The following is a 21,648-nucleotide window of genomic DNA, read 5'->3' on the forward strand; positions in this document are numbered from 1 at the left end:
AAATACACATTAATATTCGAAGATTTCAATAGAAATGGAAAACTGTGGCACAAATACACTAGTGATGATGGATGACGAGACTTACGACGTCTACAGGGAATACTCCTCATAAATATATAATCTATCTATGAAAGAATTGTTGTCGATGTGAAAAGCATCAAATATTTTGTTACAGCAAGCAACCAATTTCTGAGCAAGACATTTGACGTTTCGAACATTTTTGTTCAAATATTTCAAGGGTCATTTTCATCTAAAATTTGCTTTTAGTTGAATGTTATAGTCCCTGGTTTGCTCTTCCTTCCTTGCAAACCAAGCCAGAAGTGGACCAAGCAATGAAGAGACCATTAAAAATATTACATTTATCTGAGAGAAAATTCACAATTCTATATAAAAAAAAATTGACAGTAGTGCTACTTACTTCAATATTTACGAATAAAAGAATGCCTATTACACATGATACATGACAAAAAATGCACTAGACAGAAAAAACTGCACTAGAATTCGTGTTCTCAGAAGAGAAGATTGATGATAAGAATAACTGAGGAAGTAACTATACCTTCCTCAGAGACTGAGGAAGTAACTATACCTTTCTCAGAGACTAAGGTAGGTAACAACGTGAATTTTTTTCAAGGTTGGTTTACTATTTCAAACAGATCACACTATATTGTACACACTATCCATGTTATTTATAATGGCAGACAGGTAGGTAGAGCTAAAGAAAGTAGGTTTGTTCGACCCTCCACTGCAATCCGCATGGGTTTATTGTGCCTCACATCTAGTCAGGTTCAACCATATGATCCACCCTTTTTAACGGAGCCAATTAGCTTATTTGTGTTCCGCATGAAAGATTTATAAACAGATAACATTTTGGTATTACTGTTTCCCTTGTGCATTGGATTCGATTTTTTTTTATCGAACTGATGGCTGAATTTCGATGTCATACCTAGCAATAAGTGGTATTTTCTAGGAATATCTGCTTTTCGATATATTTGTCAACGATAACTTATATGAATTCCATACCAATGTTTTTTGCTAATGCAAATTTCGAATGGAGTAAAATGACTAATAACCTCCGACATATGGAAAAGTTTTCTTTTTCGCAATTAGTGACACCTGGATCCGTTTTCGTGACAACTAGTTCCTAGATCTAAATCAACTCGTTTTAAGTGATCTACAAAATATATGTTTTTCAAGGGTTAACAACTGATATTCGTAAAATAATGAAAAAATTACATTACTTGAACATAAGAACATTGGAAAAATATAAAGAAAGTTTTCATACATCTAATATATAAAAATGCATGTTTGTTGGTTGGTTGGTTGGTTGGTTGGTAAGTGATAAACTTCTACATCGCTCAACCGATCGTGATGAAACTTGACATGTATAAGTAATTTTTCATAGAGAAGGTTTTTAGGCTATCATTTTTTCTGTAACTCGCCAATAGATGGCGCTGTAGAACAATTTTTTGAAAGCACTGTTCTATAACGCTGCGCACGCCTAAGTTCGTTGATTCTGATTCTGTCAAAACAGCAGCGATACAGCAACATAGTACTAGTCTTATATAGAAACAGTTTTTTATAAAGATATGTCACCAGAACTGCTGTCCAAAAATTTACAAAATATGCCATAAGACTAAACCTTCATTATTCTATGATAGTTTGAAATCTTTGTTTTGCCAAATAAATCGAATAAGCCCAAAGACGCCTCACCACACATCATTAACAATCCTACAAGGATACTGCCCAGTAAATTTGGCTTTCTTTATGGATAATGATGATGAAAATATCTCCATCCATTGGAAATAGTGCGTGAAATATTCCTCAAACTGTGTAGCCAACATTTGTCCATCATCAATTAAAGTTTTCAAGACTGATTTGGACAACTATTGAAAATGTGAAAAGTATTAACTTCACCTACAATTGTTTCAAGCTTTTTTGTTTTTTCTCAATTTGATTTAACAGCTGCGGAGCCCAATATTTATCGAATACTGCTGAATGAAAATATATTGACGTTTCTCCTCAAACTTGATCACCATACAACACCATATATGTATTTTCAAAATGTTCAAAATTTTAGCTGATCTCCAAGAAAAATTTACTACCATAATTTTGCACTCTAAATTGTAAATATCCTGTAAAATATTCTGAGATGAGATATCGCAAACGAGATTTCAGCATTGATTCGAAAGGAGGCCAATATGTATAGAACGATAAAAAACCGTACCAGTAATTGATAACTTAATTGTTTATAAACATATGCCAAGTACACAACAGCAGTCAATTAACGTATCATTCAGCTTACACTTGCTTCATGGTCAAACAAATCAACTGACGCAGAGCAGGAAACGCATTTGCTTTGATTTGTGAATAAAAATTATTCACCTCTCACTTGTGATAATTCTTCATCACCCAGAAAGTTCTCAAAGCAAAGAAATTATAGAGAAGCCTACTCATCTGTGGATCATTCAGCCGAGTTTTGGAGTAGACAAAAAAGTGGGAATTTAAAATTGCATTTCATAGTCTAAAAAATGTAATACGTAGTGTGAAGAACTTTACACAGATGGAATCAGCGCAAACTTCTGATTCGACAAATAAATTGACAACCAAACACCAAAATACCATTTGTCTTTAATTTAGTCTTTCAAAAAAGGAGGTAAATATTTTATGGGTACTTATTCTTATCAGAATCCGTTAAAAACAGTGTTGAAAGTTTTGACCAGATTTTGCAATTGCTGTTGACTAGCTTCTAAAGTATGGATAATCATAATTACATATCTACCTTGTGATAAATTTTGACAATTCATGAAATTTTGTGTTCATGAAAGTATGTAGAATTTAAAAAAAAAGAAGCAGTTTTCAACTGATGGGAGATGCAAATTTCTTCATACCCAATACCTTTGCTTCATACTTACACTTCCGTTAACCTACATAGTTGAGTTAAGACTAGCCTGAACAAATTATTCTTTCAGATAATTTGATTGGCAGCCAGTTTTCGAATATGCCCCCTTATTATATGTGAAGTTTTTTCCTTATTAGAGGAATTGGGCGATTCGGATAAGAGATTGGTTCCTCGTTCACAGGCAGATGAGGCGACGACAAATATGTTGTTTGTCGTTCGCGTCAGCCTTGTTCGAGGAGTGATACGCTAAGAGGAAATCGATTTTTAATTATGGGAAAGCACCGACTTCATGGTGATGATGGACACTATCTTGCACTGATGAGCGGCCAAATAGCCCGAAACCGGTCTGCAAGTGTGTTACAATAATTGAAAATTCATTCCGGCATTTTTATCGCCAACATCACATGCAGGAATTACTTCTGTGAAGAATCCTACACTGACATTTGTCGGATATAAATCAATGCCCTTCATGATATTGGCCAGGGAGGTATAAATAATTTGATTAACAGCCAGTCCTTAAGTATTCCTCCTCACTACATGTGGAATTTCTTCATTAAAATCATTTCTATTCATCGTTAGGTCCGATGAATCTCAGGTCAAAGTTTTCATTCGATGTTTTACAGAAAATTCCCAATATGAATTCGTTGACACTATCCTTCTTTTCATTTTCTTCATCACTGCTACACAAGAACAGTCCACTTTCAAAAAAATATCTAATACATTTGTCTCCAACTAGAAGAATGTCAGCGAATTATTCTGGCTGGCATATCTTAAAGTGGGATGCAAAAATGAATTTTACACCATAAATTAAACAAAGTAACCAGCTCTTCTTTATTTATATATTATTGAACGTTACGTCAAGCCGTTAGATATTTTTGAAATTAAAACACATATCAATAGATAACTTCACTGCAAATCTCGCCATCTATGAAGTCTCAAAATCGGAATAACAAGTTGTCTATAAAGATGCAGAAATCAAAAATTCCACTGAAGAAGTTGAGCTGACAAAATATATTTTGATAGAGAACCGAATATCTAGGTTCATTCGTATACTCTATAACGTGGAGAAAATTTGTTAGTCATATAATAATCGGATGACTTCAGAAATAGCACCAATAATCAATTCAACAACCAAGTCAAATATCACTGATTCAATATCTACCGAAAACTTTCACAACTAACATCATGTCTGTTCTTGGGAGAAGTTATATTTATGATTCATCGATACCACAGAAAATGCACGAGTAGGAAAACCCAAAATGGTATATGTCCACGATTGAATGGAATGGAATAAGTCAAAGATGATCTACAATGAACCTGGTGTAAAAATATTTGAAAAATTATTTTAAGATCGTTCAGCTAATTACAAATGGTCATCAAATAGCCCTTTAAAAACGTATCACGTTTGGTTATCAGTCTCGAACAAAGATATGATAAAAAATGTTTCGAAGTAAAAGTTTTTCGTGACGTATTTTCTGTGAAAGGTGAAAAAACAAAAAACCGCCACAAAACACATTATTGAAATCTATATTCAAATCAACCAATATTTTCTATAGTTCCTTTCACGTTGATGCTTCGCGTATAGCACAACTTAAAACATACACGAAAACTAGATTTAACAGTCATTCATTGCAATTATGGAACTGTCTAAAAAAATGAACTCAATGAATATTTGAATGAATCTTTTATTATATCAAAGTTTCTTATTACTCAGTTCAAATATTCTCCTGAATATTCAGTAAGTGTGTATCTTCCATTTTATTTTTGATAAAAAATATATTCAGGCATGTCAATCGTATGTTCAGAAGTATAACCTTAGCACGCATCAATTTAGTTTTTTGGGAGTTGGATTTGCAAGAGGATAACTGCTATAGTTAAGTCCATTTTAACCACAGGATACGGGCCCTGTTCATCACTTGAGGTGACAACTTGATCAGTGCCGAAAAGCGAAGTTGTAGAATAGTTTTCCTTCTGACTATTTCAATCAGGATATTTTTATTTTCCATTGTTCTAATGCTGCTTGAAATAATTCATATTTGATAAGTGGGTTCACGGTTTTGCTTTTTTACCAGAAAAGTGTTCACTTGTCTAGTTAACTGATTTGTTGTACGGCGATAGATTTTAAAATTCCTGCATAAACCTTTGGACAAATTCGATAAAAAACCGTATTTTGAGGGTATTTAAGTCTCTCCAAAACTGTATTTTGCATTAAATAAGTGAAAACAGGGGGGATTACTATGTCTGTTTAATGTTATTACTTCATGTTTCGAATAATCACTTATTTCTGAAAGACCATGTTGTTAAGTAATCTTTCGATATAGTTTGAAATCGTCAGCGTATAGTAGACAGTTAGATGTTACCTAACTGGATAAAACGTGTATAAAAATCAAGAACATCAGTGGGTCAGGATTCGACTCTTGAGGTACCTCTGATCCTGCCAAAAGCCTCTGAGAGGCCTTTTCTTCAAAAGTAACAGACTGAGTATAGAGTTATAATTATAATTATGGGAAATTCAACAGGTGATCACTGATTCCACAACGTTTTAAATTGTCTGACAATATGTCGCGATTAACTTTGTCAAGAGCTTTAGTTCTTGTCATTATCATTATCACATTTGTATAACACCTTCTTACAAGCGATATATTTATTAAAAATCAAAAAAATCAAAACATTCTTCATTGTCTATTTCTCTATTATAGTAAATTTATGGTCTAATGTACATCTCTCCCACAAACGGGAGTGGGTGGGGGTCAGAAAAAGGGTTGGTAAAGGAAAGAGAAGGATCAGTAGGATGAGACTTCAATATTGCGCCCCTGGACGTCCACAAGGTGAAACACCACCTCATAAACCCACGACAGGCTAATGGAAGGCGCCCCCGCTGGTGTTAACGGGTGGCTCTCTGCCCATCAGAGCCTCATTTCAGCATTCCCGCTTCCTGCCGAGGCTTACGCGAGACTTATATATTTATCAATACGTTTAAATTTTACCTTTTAGATATTTGCTAAATATAGTCCACTCACTCGCAACATAACCTGTGCGTGTTTGTTTTCACAATTTAGTATGTGTTGTAAGGATCTATAAAAGTAACGGAAGAAATTCATTGCGTGTAACCACAAACTGAAAATAAATATCTGTTGAGTCAGTTAATGTAACTGAATGTTATCGTCATGGTCGAACGAGTTAATCTCAAAAACATGCAGTAGGTATTGGCTATTTGAATTGCAACAGGTTGTAAGGTGGATATAGAGGATTCTCCTCATATATTAATAGAATTAATTTGAGATTCTATGAGAAGTTCGGTATTTTCTGAATGATGTCGTTACTTATCACCCTTTTCATTGATTTTTTATCATAAAAAGACCATTACCAAGGTAAGTGTAAGATTGGTGGATGTTCTACCGGTGATAAAGTTATCGAAGTGCTTGAAAACTTAGTAGTCGGTTGGTGAGAAGTCTGGGGAGTATGGTGGATGAGAAAAAACTTCGATGCTCAATTTATTTAATTTTCGGATGGTAATTTGTGAAACGTCGGGAAGTGCGCCGTCATGGCGGACCAGTGTCTGCCAATGCCGGCGCTTCGTCGATTTCAATAGGACTCTGCTGTGATGGTTTGACCCGGTTGCAGAAAGTTATAGTTAATCACCCGCTGACAACCATTTTTTAAATACCAAAACACAAGCACTACAGGAAAATCCTTAAAGTGCTCTTAGAGCGGTGTCTGTGCGAAAGTAGTGATTTACATTGGATTTGAATCGCTGGAGATTAAATCCATTTGGAAAAACGTTCTCAGAAAGTTTATTCCACATAAACGCCGTCCTCCAAATGGAAGAGTTATTAAACAGTGACGTTCGAGGTGTACTGAGTTGAACCTCAAAGAGATGAGCAGACACAGTCCGTCACGTATTTCTGATATGTATCGCTCTTGGTGGAATCAAATGTGCCAAATCACTCGAACACTTCCCGTGAAAGTATCTTTAGGAGAGAGACGAATCTCCAACCTTTCTTCGATATTCCAGACTAAGTTGCTTGGACTAACAATCGACTATAAATTGTGCTGGAAACCACACAACGATATTATATTTTGTAAAAAGTTAAGAAAAAATTGTTATGCGTTAAAGTTCTTATCAAATCATTGTCACGAAAACATACTATTAATCGTTCATTATGCAAACATCAACTGTCATCTGCGATATGGTATTCTTGACTGGAGTACATGTACCTCTTGGTCACGTGTTTTCGCTCTGCAAAAATTTGCTGTGAGAATTATTGCAGGAGTAAATTGGAGACAGTCGTGTAGAGAGGCTTTAAAGCGACTAAAGATCTTAACTTTGACAGGCTTGTATCTGTATGAACTGTGTATATATTAATACAAACATAAAGATAAATTCTTCAATACAACAGATCATCAATATGACACTAGATTCAGAAATCTTCTTGTGCCTGCTGTGCACAGAACTAACCTATACCAAAAAAGTCACTTATATTTGGGATGCAAAGTTTTTGATCACCTCGATGTCTCTATCCAAACATCTACAAATATTAATATTTTTAAATCCAGACATGAAGCATTTCTTATTGAGAAGAACTGTTACAGTATTAGTGAATTTATGACATAATACTATATTTTATGAAGATGTTTTCTTGTTGACAATTCAGATGTTATATTTGTGCTGTTGTTTTTCAACTGACAGTTGTCATTCGTCCTTTTAACTTTTATCTAATATGTTCTTGTTGTGTCTTTTTTAATTAAGTCGGAAGGTTCTATGAATTTTTTATATTTCTATATAATTATATATTCTACTTCTTTTATATCACCAATTCAGCAATTCCTTTGGATGAAACTTAATAAAAATCATAGACCTGACCCCAACACTTTTTGTACCTGTAGAACTTGTGTATAAATTGCTTTCTTTGATTGAATTTTATGTATGTGACTGTAAAGTTGTTTCATTTTCAATCTTATATAATACATCAATACAAAATAAATGTTTGTAGCAATTCGGGAATATTTAATAGAAATGTATTCCAACTTGACGTAAGAATATAAATAACAATTCAACAAAAAGAGCGAATTCGACCATTAGTTTTTAACAAATGTGAATTCTTATAAAAAAATTCAGAAGTACCGCCCAAATTTCTATATCTATGAATATTTTCCTTATTTATACAAAACTGAGTTACAGTGACATAAGTGAATAGAGCACCGTCAGACTCAGATATAATTAGTTGTGAGAAACTTTATCGATAATAACACATGATGATATGACGAAATCTGAACGTAAATTTCAATTCTTTCTCGTATCAATCACCCGAATAACTAGGTAGTTTCAAATCGATATTTTGCAACAACCATTTCTTTAGTTTATGATGTTGGGCCAGTTTCTTATCGAAGAATCGTTAGCACACCTCACTGAACATTACAAGGTACTCTCCAAACGAAATGAGAGTTGAATCTTCACTTTCACCATCTCATTGTCAGATTCTTTTCTGCATAATGATTAATCAATAAATCATTTGATGTAATGTTGGTAGTCAGTATTGCCAAAAAGTATCATTCGACATAGTGTTTTAAATTAATTCACGGTTAATTTTAATTTTGGAAAATTTCCATTGAAGTAGCTGATACAGAACCATATTCAAAAAGACTTTATTTTGAGATTTTCACTAGACAGTTAGTTTAACAAAAACGCAACACGTGTTTCGTCATATAATAGCTTCTTTAGGCGTATCTTCACATGCCTGAAGAAGCCACCAAAAACTTGTTGCATATACAGAAAAAAAAATGATACTATTTGAAATGGCATAAGAACCATCAGAAATAATTAACGGTTATATCCGGTTATATATATCGAGTGGTCCAACGAGAAGTATGCACCTTGCTTTTCTCATTTTTTTATAACTCAACGCAAAAATGCTCGGACAGGTCAATTTTGCTTTTGAGGGAGACACATTTTAGATGTATTTTTCTACCTGTGCCTTCAACCCCCTAGCGGAGGTGAGTAACAACCCTAAAATTTTAAATGGAAAGTGGGGTCGAGTGATATATTATTTGAAAGGGCACAAAATTATCTTTCCAATGATACCAAATATGTTGTATTTCACTCAAACAAGTAGGTATTATGAAAAAAAACAACTACAACCCAGTACTTTGAAATGTGTAATTGACTTAGTAGAATCGTAAAAATGTGTGGAGATCTGAAATTTTCGAAATTTTGCAAATTACTTGAGTGAATCATAATAATCTAAGGAAAAATCCCTCGACCCACCATCTAGAGATTTTATCAAATGTTTTTACATGTAAATGTTTCATAATAAAAATTATAGAATTCGTGTGACATATATCAAAATTATTTTGTTCCGAAAATTATAATTACCGTCAAAAATATTGATGTCAACAGTGCGAATCATGAGCATTGATTTATGATAATTTCGTGAGGTTTTCATAATTTTTATGCGTTGGGGAAAATAATCTGAAATATGAAAGAGGAGTAATTTATTACACTCATACTGTGGATAGCTGATGAAAAAATGATATGTCAAAACTGATGAAGTTACAAAATCAACAAGGCAGTCAATTAGATATTCAAATCGGTGTGCATCCAAATTTTGCTTCATATGGAATGTTTGCCGAGTTAGAAATCAACTGGGATCTCTTCAGTATGCTATTGTGACTCTAGGAGATGATATTCCAACAGATGGTTTAAAGATACGACTCCAGAGCTGCATATTTCGGTCTGGATGATCACAGGTTACCTGGCTGGTGAGCATTGTTAGTAGTCTGCAGCTGTGGAAGGGCATCACAGGAGAACTACTACATGAGTTAAAAAGTTTCGGGCCTAACACATAGATGGCACTGGTATCATTGAATTCACCGCTTTTTCAGTTAATACTAACGTTAATCATGAAAACATTAAATTCACTATTGAAATAGAAGCAGACGACTCAATCAATTTCTTGGACCTAACAATTAGTAGAATGAACAACAAACGTAATTTTTCAATTTATCACAAACCGTCCTATACGGATATTACTATACATCACGATTCCACCCATCCTTATCAATACAAAGTAGCAGCTTATAATAGCATGATTCACAGATTAGTCAATGTTTCTCTTTCAATAGATAATTTCAATAAAGAAGTTGATATCATAAAACAAATTGCGGTTACCAATGGGTTTAAAGCCGAATTAATAAACGAAATACTTGCCAAGAAAGTCTACGCAAAAGCGATTCGAGACGTTTTTTCTATTGATAAGGTGGATAATCAAAATTATAGAGCTTTAACGTATTTTGGACAACCAACGGAAAAAGTGGCTTCATTTTTGAGGAAACGAGATATTAAAATGCATTTAGAACAAGTGATACGTTGGGAAAGTTGTTAAAAATAATAAAGACAAACCATCCAAATTCGAGAAATCAGGAGTATATAAATTAAAGTGTGGAACGTTCCCTAAGATATATATTGGCCAAACTGGCAGTACATTCAGGAATCGATTCCAGGAATAGCATACGAGCTATGTAAATAAGAAAACAAATTCAACTTATTCAAATCATCTACTAGAAGAAGAGAGTTCGAAATTTTGCACATAGAAAATAAAGGTTTGAAACCGAATCATTTGGAAGCAATGGAAATTAATAAACTTGAAAATTCAAAAATTCTAATGAATGACCAATTGGATTTGAATAGATCACCATTATTGAACTTGTTTTCTTAAAAACCGAGAAAGAATTATGATTGATGTAGATGTGAGGTAATATGCTTCAGGTAATCATAATTGAACTGGTACCTTAGGTTGAGGTTTAGGTAATTTTTTTGAGATAGTTTCAATTATAGTTACCTGTAGTATATAAATATTAATGTAAGAACAACTTGAAGTATAAATCACTTGAAAAAGCTACTGTGCTAGCGAAACACGTTGTGATATATTTTTCAAAATAAAGTCTGTTAAGATTAAATCGTGAGGTGTAGTTTTTGAGATGTTACTTAAATGTTACTTATTTTGATTCCAAACACAACTCTTCAGAATTCTCGTGATAACTCACAGAAACTCTCGAAATAAACTATTATGGTATTTGTAATTTCAATAGAGTTGTAAGGTCATCATGAGGATTCTTGAATTCTCAAGTTGATGACCATCACATTGACGTATTAGTGGTTTTCGTCAAAATGTCGAATATTTTGAAGCATTTGTTGAATAATTGGTTGAGTTGTATAATTTCTCCTCAACATGATCCCACAAAAATGAATCAGTTGAGAAGAATTTAATCGTGACAGACTGATTCAAAATGCAAGATTCCATCTGCTTTCAACTTTGCAAGTAGTTGAACGTTAAACACTTTTTCACCGATAATAGAACTAAGATGTTCTTCAATATAGAAACCCAGGCAATACTCATATTTGAGATATCGTTTCTTGAGCAACTACAATTACATTATTATATTTTCATACTTCAGCTAACTCCAACTGTTCATTACTGTCCTGGTATTATACTTCTAATAACATAGTCGCAAGTAGCATCCACGTAAACTCTAATAATAATCAATTTGTTACAGGTTGGGAACTGAGAGGTCTTCACTGCTATAAATTTTTCAACATCAGGCATTCTTGGGAAAAAGCAGCCGAGCTTTGTAGAAGGTCAGTATCAATCAAACTAGTGAAAATAAAGATCAACGTTATCTTTTTTGTTAAATATTATAGTGATCCACATGACGTATATTTTAAAAGGTTTGTTGGGTTAACGGAATCAAATTATCTCAGAAAATGGATTCTTTTCTTACCAATGTTTCGAATTCAATTAAATTCTTCTTCAGTTTTTTCTTTTTTGAGACTGTAACTAAATTAAAAAATCATCAGACGTATTAGATAAATACAGGACAAATAAAAAACAATGTAGCAAAAAAACATTTGACATCAACAAAACACAATTTTTCGACAAAAAAATTAACAATGTACTTTGAAGTTCAAATGATCATCTAATGTGATATCAAGAAACTCAACCTCTGGTACAGATCTTATTGTTAACTGAAATTCAGAAACCTTTTGGAAAGGATGAAAATTCACGAACACCGTTTTAGTCATATTCAGATATAGTGAATTTCCCCTCAACCATCTCCACTATCTAGTGCTATATATACTACAGTGCTGTTGAATATCAATATCATTTTTGGTTGAAACTAAAATTGACGCATCGTCAGCACACATTGTGCATCGCTAGCTAAATTGCTAAGAGCTCTGCTGAATTCATTTACGTATAGCAAGAATAGTATGGGGCCTATAATGGAACCTTGTGGAACTGCTTAACTAATTTCATTCAAGTTGATTATCGATTCTATATCGATTATCCACTCTGTGGGGCATCTGATAAATAATACGCATTGAGTTTCTACAATAGTTTCTTACGATCGACACAGTCGAATACCCTGGTGAGATAACAAAAGATCCCAACAGATCAACCGCCTCTTTTCAAGGATTCCATCAACTATAATTTAAATGATAGATACTATTTTTGCACAAAACTCACCTAGAGCGCTCACTCAGTTTAACACAAAGCCAGACTGTCTCTATGGACATGTCGAAGGATTTGTGGTAAAATTTGGGGTTTAGGTCCCAAACAAATCCATTGGAATTATGTGATGATTGTCAGACCAATGATCACATATATTGCCTGGTGGCAATTGCCTGGTGGCCGAAGGTTTTACAGAAAACGGCTCAGGCGAAGCTCTCAGGCTTACAGAGACAGGCTTGCCTGGCCATCAGTACCACACCGTCAGCGGCCATGGAGATCCTTCTAGATCTACCTCCCCTCTACATTTTTCTGGAGAGAGAGGCTATATGGATTGCATCTAGACACATTGCCAATTGCACAAATCAATTTAATGTAGAGCGCAACAGACTATTGGTTGACACTGGAAGTCACAGCATTCTGGAAATTACCTCTGACTTAATGCCTTCAACTGTCAACTACGAACTGCCTTATAAAGTACTGTTCCCGGGTAGGCAGTACTGGATCATCCGGGAGAGGAACATATTAAGAGCAGATAGTTGTTGGTTCATAGATGGATCAAAAACTCCTTCCCGTTCTGCTGCAGGTGTTTTCAGTCGCAGACCTAGGACAGAAATATCAACCTGCCTAAGAACCTATGCGATTGTATTTCAAACGGAAATTTATGCTATTGAATTGTGTGCGGAGAGATTGGAAGAATCCAACCTCATAGACAAGTCAATAAAAATATTCTCAGGTAGTAAAGCGACGTTGGAATCTCTTGGCTCCAACCGAGCAACGTCTGAATTGGTTGCCAAAAATGATTCTCCTCGATAGGAAGACTTAACAGATTGTATCTGGTCTGGATTCCTGGACATACTGGTCTGGAAGGCAATGAGGCTGCTGACTACCTTCCAAAAGCTTCATCGGACCAGAAGCTGTCTTTGGCATCACTTTAGGCTTTGCCAAACAAAGATAGAAACACCTAGATGGCAACTCAGTTTGGACCTAACCTAACTATTTTTGCACATAATATTGATTATTTGGCGTATGGGCCGATGGGTTAAGATTCTCCTATATTTGAACTTGTCTATAATTGATAAATGAATGAATATATTCACATATTTCTCATCTTCAGAAGTACATAAATAGATAGTTGGTAGAAGCAGTAGAGAATCAAGAAATTCTATTTCCTCAAAGTATAAAAATCATTAAATGAAACAGAAATGCGTTCTCAAATTTGGCTTTGGAAAAATAGTGATTAGTCTCTGAGGAATGTACAAATGAAGAATTAATTACTAGTGTTCTAACGAAAGCATCTTGATCAAAACGCCAGAAAATTCTTCTGTTCCTTCCTAACTTCCGCAAGTTTGTTCTAGGAATTATCAGAACAAACTGAAAGTATAATGTCAACAACTTTCTATCTATAAAAACAACGACGGGAACTACATACCTACATATTTGGATTCGAATTCTTGTGACGCTATTACAGAATTTCACGCAACACAAAAGCGACGTATTTATTTTTTAGACAGTTAATATCAAATTGCGAATTATCAAACAAAAACGTTTCTCTCACACTCAAAGCCGGTGACCTCCTGACATAGCGTATAGGATCGAATGCCAGATTGCTGTTGCAGAACCGGATTAGACCATAAAATCATAGGAACATTCTCAAGACAATGAGTATTTCTCAGAATTGAAGAGCACCTTTGTATTCCAAGATTTATTGAGTTTCATTTCGCTTATACATATCTTCAATTTCCATATAGGTAAACAGGATTTTGGAAGAATGTACAGTACACGCCACGGCTGATGGCGAGCGACCGCGTAGGTATAGACTCGCCCCACTACGATAAGCCCCTTGTCGGCCAGTGTCGTACCTATAATTAGTTTTAATTAGGGTAGCAAATAGAACATGACTTATTTGTAATTTCTTTCAATATTTTATTTAGTATTATTGGTGGTAATACTGTTCATTAAAATGTTATTGTTATATAATGATACACTTATCCAAAAATAAACTTTATTCAGTCTCTATATGAATACAAATTTTCTTCTTCTTCACTGCTGCTTGTGCTGCTATCGGCATTTAAATTTATAATCACTGGATTTACCTCTGTTTGAATATCTGTGAATGTTTCATTTTCCCAATATTTCCGCTATATATCTACTATATGTTGGCAACGCTTTTGCCATTCCTCGGAAGTGATTTGATCAAACTCTTGCTCCGCCAGTTTCGCTACATCTTCCAACTTTAAAGTTACATTCCTTTGGGACAAGTTGTTTTTGACAGTAGTCCGAATGAGTTCAATGGGATTCAAATCCGGATGGTAGAGTGGAAGTCCCATAACGTTATGCCCGTGTTCAAGCAGAACCTCGTCAAATTTGTATCCAATATGATGCTTTTTATTTATCTTGATCAACTCGTTTAATTCGGGTTTGAAGATGTTAGGCCACTTCACCAGCCTTCCTAGAATTTGTTTTGGGGTCTGGATTAATTTGATTATTATTATATGGAGCATTATCGGTCATGACTACTGAATTCACAGGTAAATTTGGGATAAACTTTTCTTCTAAGCATTTACTATAATTTTCAGAATTCATTTCTGAATGATAATTCCCTGATATTGTGCCTGACTTAAATATAATCCGACAATAAGGTACACAGCCCATGTCACCTCCTGCATGAACAATAATGAGTCTTGATCCCTTCGCAATATTTTAAAATAACCCATTGGTTGATTCATGCGTCCAGTTCTAAGAAGATGTATGTCCACTATGAAGGTATGTTTCGCCAAGAAACACAATTGGTCGCTATTGGCTACGAAAATTGATTTTCTGTGAGTACCTACTAGATCTAATATGTGTGATTAATGACTTGTTTACTTTATGGTAATTCATGAACACTTGAATGAAATGAATAAAAAACACTTTTGTCCAAATACCACTGGTAGATTTTATTTATACGACCGATTTCAGGTTTGGTCCCATTATCAAGTATATTAGATTTTTCAGGTATGCTACAAGGACAAGTATTTGAGAGACAGGTAGTTGGGCGACCCAGGATGCCAACTTTTGAAATTCCACACTGAAAATTCAAGGGGTTGTTAAACTCATAAATTGAAGAGGGGAGACCTACATAAATCGAGTTGCTCGTTTAGGTGTATATGTTTCTGGTTTTTAATTGTTTTGTTAATTTCCATGGGCTCCAACAAATTCATTTTTGAGTAGGATTTTGAGGTTATCTTCATTCATCTTGTGGTTTGATTTTTGAAGATGTTCATAAATTGCAGATTTTTTGTTCAAACAGACGTGTTCGCGCAGTCTAATGTCAAAATTTCTACCGGTTTGGCCTGTATATACCTGATTTTTTTTCTCGTTTTATCCTGTTTGGGATAGAATAATTACTTGATCCTCAATGCTGTAATGTCCATTTTCTCTGTTAAAAGTTTTCTATTCTTTTCAAATTGGCTGATAAAATTTATCGTCTGACCAAACGTGAGAACTGGCAAACGTAACTTGGTATGAATACTTACAATATAGAACCTTTTGGGGCACACCAGGCGACATAAATAAAATGAATCGTGCTTTAAATTCAATAAATATTGTACCAGAAATCATCTCGGTGAAAACGGATTAGATGATTTCTGTGGGCCAGTCAGGCACTGAAATCAACTTCTCGCTGCCTGAGATCTTACAATTCCCATTCGGATCTTCAGAAAAAATCGTGATGCCCCCAAGCTGTCCACTAACGCGTCGTATATCGTATACACCGTGTACTCGATGCACCTGTAAGTCAAGACCTACTTTTTAAAAATGATGCGATGTCACATTCATCGTCTTGGTTCGTTGAGAAATTTATTCATCGATTTCGTTGATGGTCGAAAGGAAACTAATGTTTTGAAAACTCGATGTCGGTTTTCTTTATTGTTATTGATTAGAATGAAAACATTCGTGAGCGTGGGAGTTTTGGTGGTATCAAAAATTTATCCGTTTTCTATGAGACTACTTTAAACTATGATGTGTCAGTCAGTGAATACTTATTTAATGTAATCGAAACAAGCACAATTTGAATCAGTGCACTTTTTCTAACGTAACACAAGCGATGAAAAGACGGTAGTCGGTTGGCTAGAGGTCTGTGGAGTATAGTGGGTGAGGCGGAATTTCGACGCCCAACTCGTTTTATTTTTGAACAGCCACACCAGCCACTGACCACCAAACAGTAACCATGGTCTCTTTTTGGTGAGTTTTTGCCTTTGGAAAGTACCTGGGTGGCTCATCGGAGTCCAACCACTATTTTGAACGTCTCCTGGTGTCATAGAGGATCCACTTTTTATCACACATGACACATGATGAACCGATTCAGGGGGTCGTGTAGCCGCGGGTGGCGCGGCTCTCCTAGTAAAGACAGATTAGCGCGACACGAAGACAGAAAACCCGAACTCCAGCTCGACAAAGCCACAGTATACTTATATACAGTAGTCCCACTTAGCGTCGGTCCCTTTGATGTTGGTGTCTAGGAGTTTCAGTTTTTACAATCTCTGTTTAAAAATCTGTTTTTCCGTTAATCAGCTGCCGCCCCATACGAACGACAACTCTCAGAAGTTGACAAACTTGTGCGAGCCAAGGACTAACGAGGTCTTACCTTTTAACGTGTGATTCCTAACACGGTTGCAGAATCCGACTATCCGACCTGAAAGACCAATCATCATACAAACTAATCGGCTTTATTAAGAAGCTGGATTTATTTGATCGAGTGTAAATAGGTGTGAGCCACAAATAACTCTTGCGGGTTGTGGTGGTGGGTTGAATAGATCCACTCACTTTTGACCTAACCTAACATAACCCCACACAAACTTTTCACGAGAAAATTTTTATATTTTGCTGGAAGAAGTAGCCGTATTCTTAGAGCCAACATGTAGTTAATGCAAGACGTCACCAGCTCGACATCACCTATTGTAATCGCTGGATTGGACGCACAAGTCCTCAAAATAGGCTAGCTAGTAATACTGATATGTATCCTCTCGATTTCCATTTTTGGAGTCGTTCCAAGGCTCATGTTTATCACTCTCGAATCAGGTGTGAATGATTTGAGAAATCTAATGATTGACAATTGCAGTGTCTTGAGAAATACTCCAGGTATTTTTGAACGTACCAGACAATCAATGCCTAATCGTTTGCAGCTATCCGCTAGGACTATACACGTCCGTCTTTCAGGCGGAAGTGTATGCTATCTTGCAGTGGGCAAGGCTTATTAAATTGAGACCTCAAAGAAATGAGCGGATTAATATTTTTACAGACAGCAAGAGCGCACTAGGGACTCTGACAAACCCGAAGGTGACTTCAAAACTGGTCTAGGAATGCCATGAAGAACTGAATGAACTTGCAAACAGGAACAAATTTGTACCGGGTCCCAGGGCATTCAGGAATCACAGGTAATGATAAAGCTGATGAATGCGCTAGACGCGGATCATCAACTTCATATATAGGTCCTGAACCAGCTCTGGGAGTACCAAAATCATTGGTACGAAACCAGATTAGGACATGGACCAATAAGAAGCACACAGAGTACTGGAAAAAAGTACCTGGCAACAAACACAGTAGAACCTTCATTAGGGAACCGTCCGAGAAAAGAATTGAAGAACTACTTCAATATAGTAGCGATCGGCTCAGAATAATTACAGGGTTACTAACCGGTCATTTTCCGCTTAGAGGATACCTGAGGACACAGAGACCTCAGCTGCAGATTATGCAACGAAGGGATAGAAACAGCTCTACACATCTTATGCGAATGTGAGGCACTGAATCACAGGATGCAGGTAATATATGGACCTATAAAATTACAGCCAGGAGAATATGACGAACATCCAACACGGAACCTGTACAAACTAGTACAGGGAACGAGACTGATGGAATGGGTGTCATGAGAAGATGGGAGAATAAACGCAATAAGGCCAAGAGGCTGCAGTGTTTTCTGGAGACTTGGACTAAATGGACAAGTCAGACAGCTCCCAAGGTACAAAACAACAAAAAATCGTTTGCAGCCGTGTATTTTTTCAGAAGATGGACATTTACATCGAAGATGATATTGTTGATTTTTTATTTTCGGGCAAAATAAAATATGAATCCAAATAGCTGTACCAAATTAGGATATTCATGTATTTAAGAATTACTATTTTCTTTAAACTTCAACACCCTATGTCCCAAAAACGGACACGTGTTCATGCGATTTTTTTAACGAACTTACAAATTACCCTCGAAGATTCGTACCGTAGTTAAGAAAACACCCTGTATATCGCAAATCATTATGAAACAAGAGTATACAAAAGCCATACTATGCATAGGATGAACACCTACTTCAGAATAATTATTGTTCGAGAATCATTAGTGAAATTACTCGAAGTACCGTATAAATAAATGAAGAAAATGATACGGATCTCGAGATATGGATCAGGTCAGTAGCGTAACATAATCTGAATTGAGGTAATATCTTTTTAGAATCCATTTTCAAGTTATGAAATGAAAAAGCCGAGAAACACTGCGATGGTATCGACCATCGCGCTGTTTCTGGAGACATACTTTCCACATACATACTCACTGGAGACATACTTTCGAGGATTCTTATGATTATTTGAGAATTTATGATTATTTAGAAATGTCTTACAGAGTATTAGTTAATTCAACTAGTTACGCTACTGCTCATTATCATTCATTTGAGCACTAATTACGATATTTTATGCCTACCCGACGCAGCTGGCTGCACGTTATTAAATATCTAACATTTATTAATATTTTACCGCATACTAAACGTAATTTTACCTCTGGTGATGAGCTTGTAATTGGAAATTGCAATTGTCTATCTCTTCATCTTCTCCGGCACGGATTGCTGACCGAACAATTAGATTATGAATATTTCTCAGATGCTTCCATGAAGGATGTTCTCTTATGTATTGACTGACATCCGGAATCGAAGCCGTTATGTAGGACAAGATCGCTCATCAACAGATATTTCATGTTTTAGAAAACTGGAAAAGTTTCAGATTATTTGGTGGTTAGGTTAGGTTAGGTCCAAAGTGTGTGGGTCTATCCGACCCTACACAGCAACCCGCAAGGGTTTATTGTGGGTCACACCTATTCACTCTCGATCAAATACACTCAGCTTGTATGGTGAGTGGTCTTTCAAGTCAGATGGTAAGAGTACGACTCTGCCGAACTCTAAAAACCTGATTTGGTTCCCAGAGGGGCAGGCAAAAAGTATGTGCTCCGCTGTTTCATCATTTACCAAACAGAGGCGAAACACACTGATGTCTTCCGACAGTACGGGTCTCTGCATATCATGATATAAATGACAGTGACCTGTAAGAAGGCCTGTTAGACATCGTAGTTCATCCCTTCTGTAGTCCAACAACTGTTTGGTATCAAGCTTCGAAGGGTGAATAAAGGCCTTGGAGTGAGCCAATCCTCGAAGATTCTGCCAGAAGTCCATAAATCTGGTGGTATTCCTAACTTGAATGATAAGAACCCAAATAGTAATGATCTCTACAAATCTTTGGGAAGAGTTATATTTATTGCTAATGCCCGTGACTTCATTCGCGTGGAATTCGGGTTTTGGATTGTCCCAAATTTTCTGATAGCAGAGAGTTCTCGTATATTTTGCCACCATCAATTCATTTGTTTTGAATACTAAGTTTTAGCCAAAAATCTAAAAACTATTGTTTTGGATGCTATTGCGTTGATAAAGATCGCCAATAGTAGCTATTCTCAAATATGTTTCATGTACATCAATCAGATTTATAGGTAGCCCGATTCAGTGGTAAAAGAGAAGGAAAGGAAAGTTAAATACTATATAGAAAGTATAACGAAAGTATAACTCTTCACCAACTGTAACTATCATAAGAGATAGTTGTGAGGAAGAGATAAATGAAAATGTATTCAAAGAATAATCAGTAGGGGAATGTAAGATAAAACAACCGAACCATCATACGGCTGAAATACGGCTTCTGCGAAGGCCATATTTCAGAACAAAACATTTCAAGTTAGCTGACACTGGGCTCCTAACAAGAGCACTTTTCCAAAATATAGAAATCCCAGTAAAATATGCTTCTTTATTGTCTGAAATATTAGGTTCGTTCCAACCTTGAGTCACAAACAGATTTCCAACTGTTTGTAAATCGTTGTCAACGCGCATGTCTGGTAAATATTGGTTTCTGATTAATTTGAAATTTCTGATTGGAACAGCTGATAGTTCAACTGAAGTTTGGCATGGAATTTCAAGATAACCTTTAAAAATAATTTGGGAAAGAAAGTTTTTGGCTTTCTACTACTCCATCTTAATACAAAAAAAGGGGATGAGGGAATCTTCCAAAGAAAGGAAGGAAGTAATCAATTTGAAAATAAGTAACTCTATACATGGATGTGTAGATCATGCAAAGAAGTAACTTTCAGACACAAACTGAAAGAATGTCCTCCTGAAACAGCTACTTTCATATAAACATTGAATTACACGAAAGAAAAAAAATTTTTTTTCGAAACAAATACTTCTGTATGAACACTGAATTATACAGAAGATACTTTTCTCTACTCAGTTTGTATTTCAAACATTCCACAACGAATGTCACTCCTAAAAATATAACCCCTTCAATTCTTTAAAAATAAATCTAATCAAGTGTATTTCTGGAGAGTAAAAGAAGGTTGCAGTATTTTATATCTCTATTCTATTTACTTATCAACATGGAACTGGGAGGTCACCGCAATAATTAATTTGTGTAATTAAAGATGTTCATATTATAGGTTCACTTAAAGAATTCCCAATTTTTCCTGCGCCAGCAAATACATAAATTATTTTATAACAATTTTTGCAGGTTATGTTGTTTGTAAGTTGCATGAACATAAAACAGAAACAGTAATACGGAATACGCATGCGTCAGATTGATGGTTAGAAGATAATCCTCAAACCATTCTGATAGATTTCGAACAGGTTTGAATCTTGGATGGAACAGAAAACTGATAGTTTACTAATGGTTGGAAACTCACGTTGGAACGCAATCACATTACTGCGCAGAATCCTGACTGTCAGAAACGGTTTCTGACGCTGGTTGGAACGAACCTATTGTTTCTTGCGAAACACATTTTTTCATAAAGAAATATTCTTCTAATTCGAGTAGCATGATAAAAGTTAGTAATTTCTCATTCAAAATTGAAAGTTCTGAATTATCTAATACATTCTTTCTTGAAGAACTGATTAAAACTCTCGTGAACAGCAAG

At 35.4% G+C, this 21,648-nt stretch overlaps 1 protein-coding gene across 2 annotated transcripts in view; it reads left to right on the top strand.

The window, feature by feature from the left end:
• uif (sushi, von Willebrand factor type A, EGF and pentraxin domain-containing protein uif) overlaps nt 1–21,648 on the top strand; it is a 152,048-nt gene that overhangs the window by 58,873 nt on the left and 71,527 nt on the right. For both annotated transcript variants that reach the window (XM_074171664.1, XM_074171665.1), the window contains exon 4: nt 11,453–11,534. In XM_074171664.1, coding sequence (XP_074027765.1) covers nt 11,453–11,534 — 82 coding nt within the window. The remainder of the gene's footprint in view (nt 1–11,452; nt 11,535–21,648) is intronic.

This window comes from Leptinotarsa decemlineata, unplaced genomic scaffold (assembly GCF_025532065.1).
Source record: "Leptinotarsa decemlineata unplaced genomic scaffold, Ldec_3_MD MMD2_tig00000026_RagTag_RagTag, whole genome shotgun sequence".
NCBI lineage: Eukaryota > Metazoa > Arthropoda > Insecta > Coleoptera > Chrysomelidae > Leptinotarsa > Leptinotarsa decemlineata.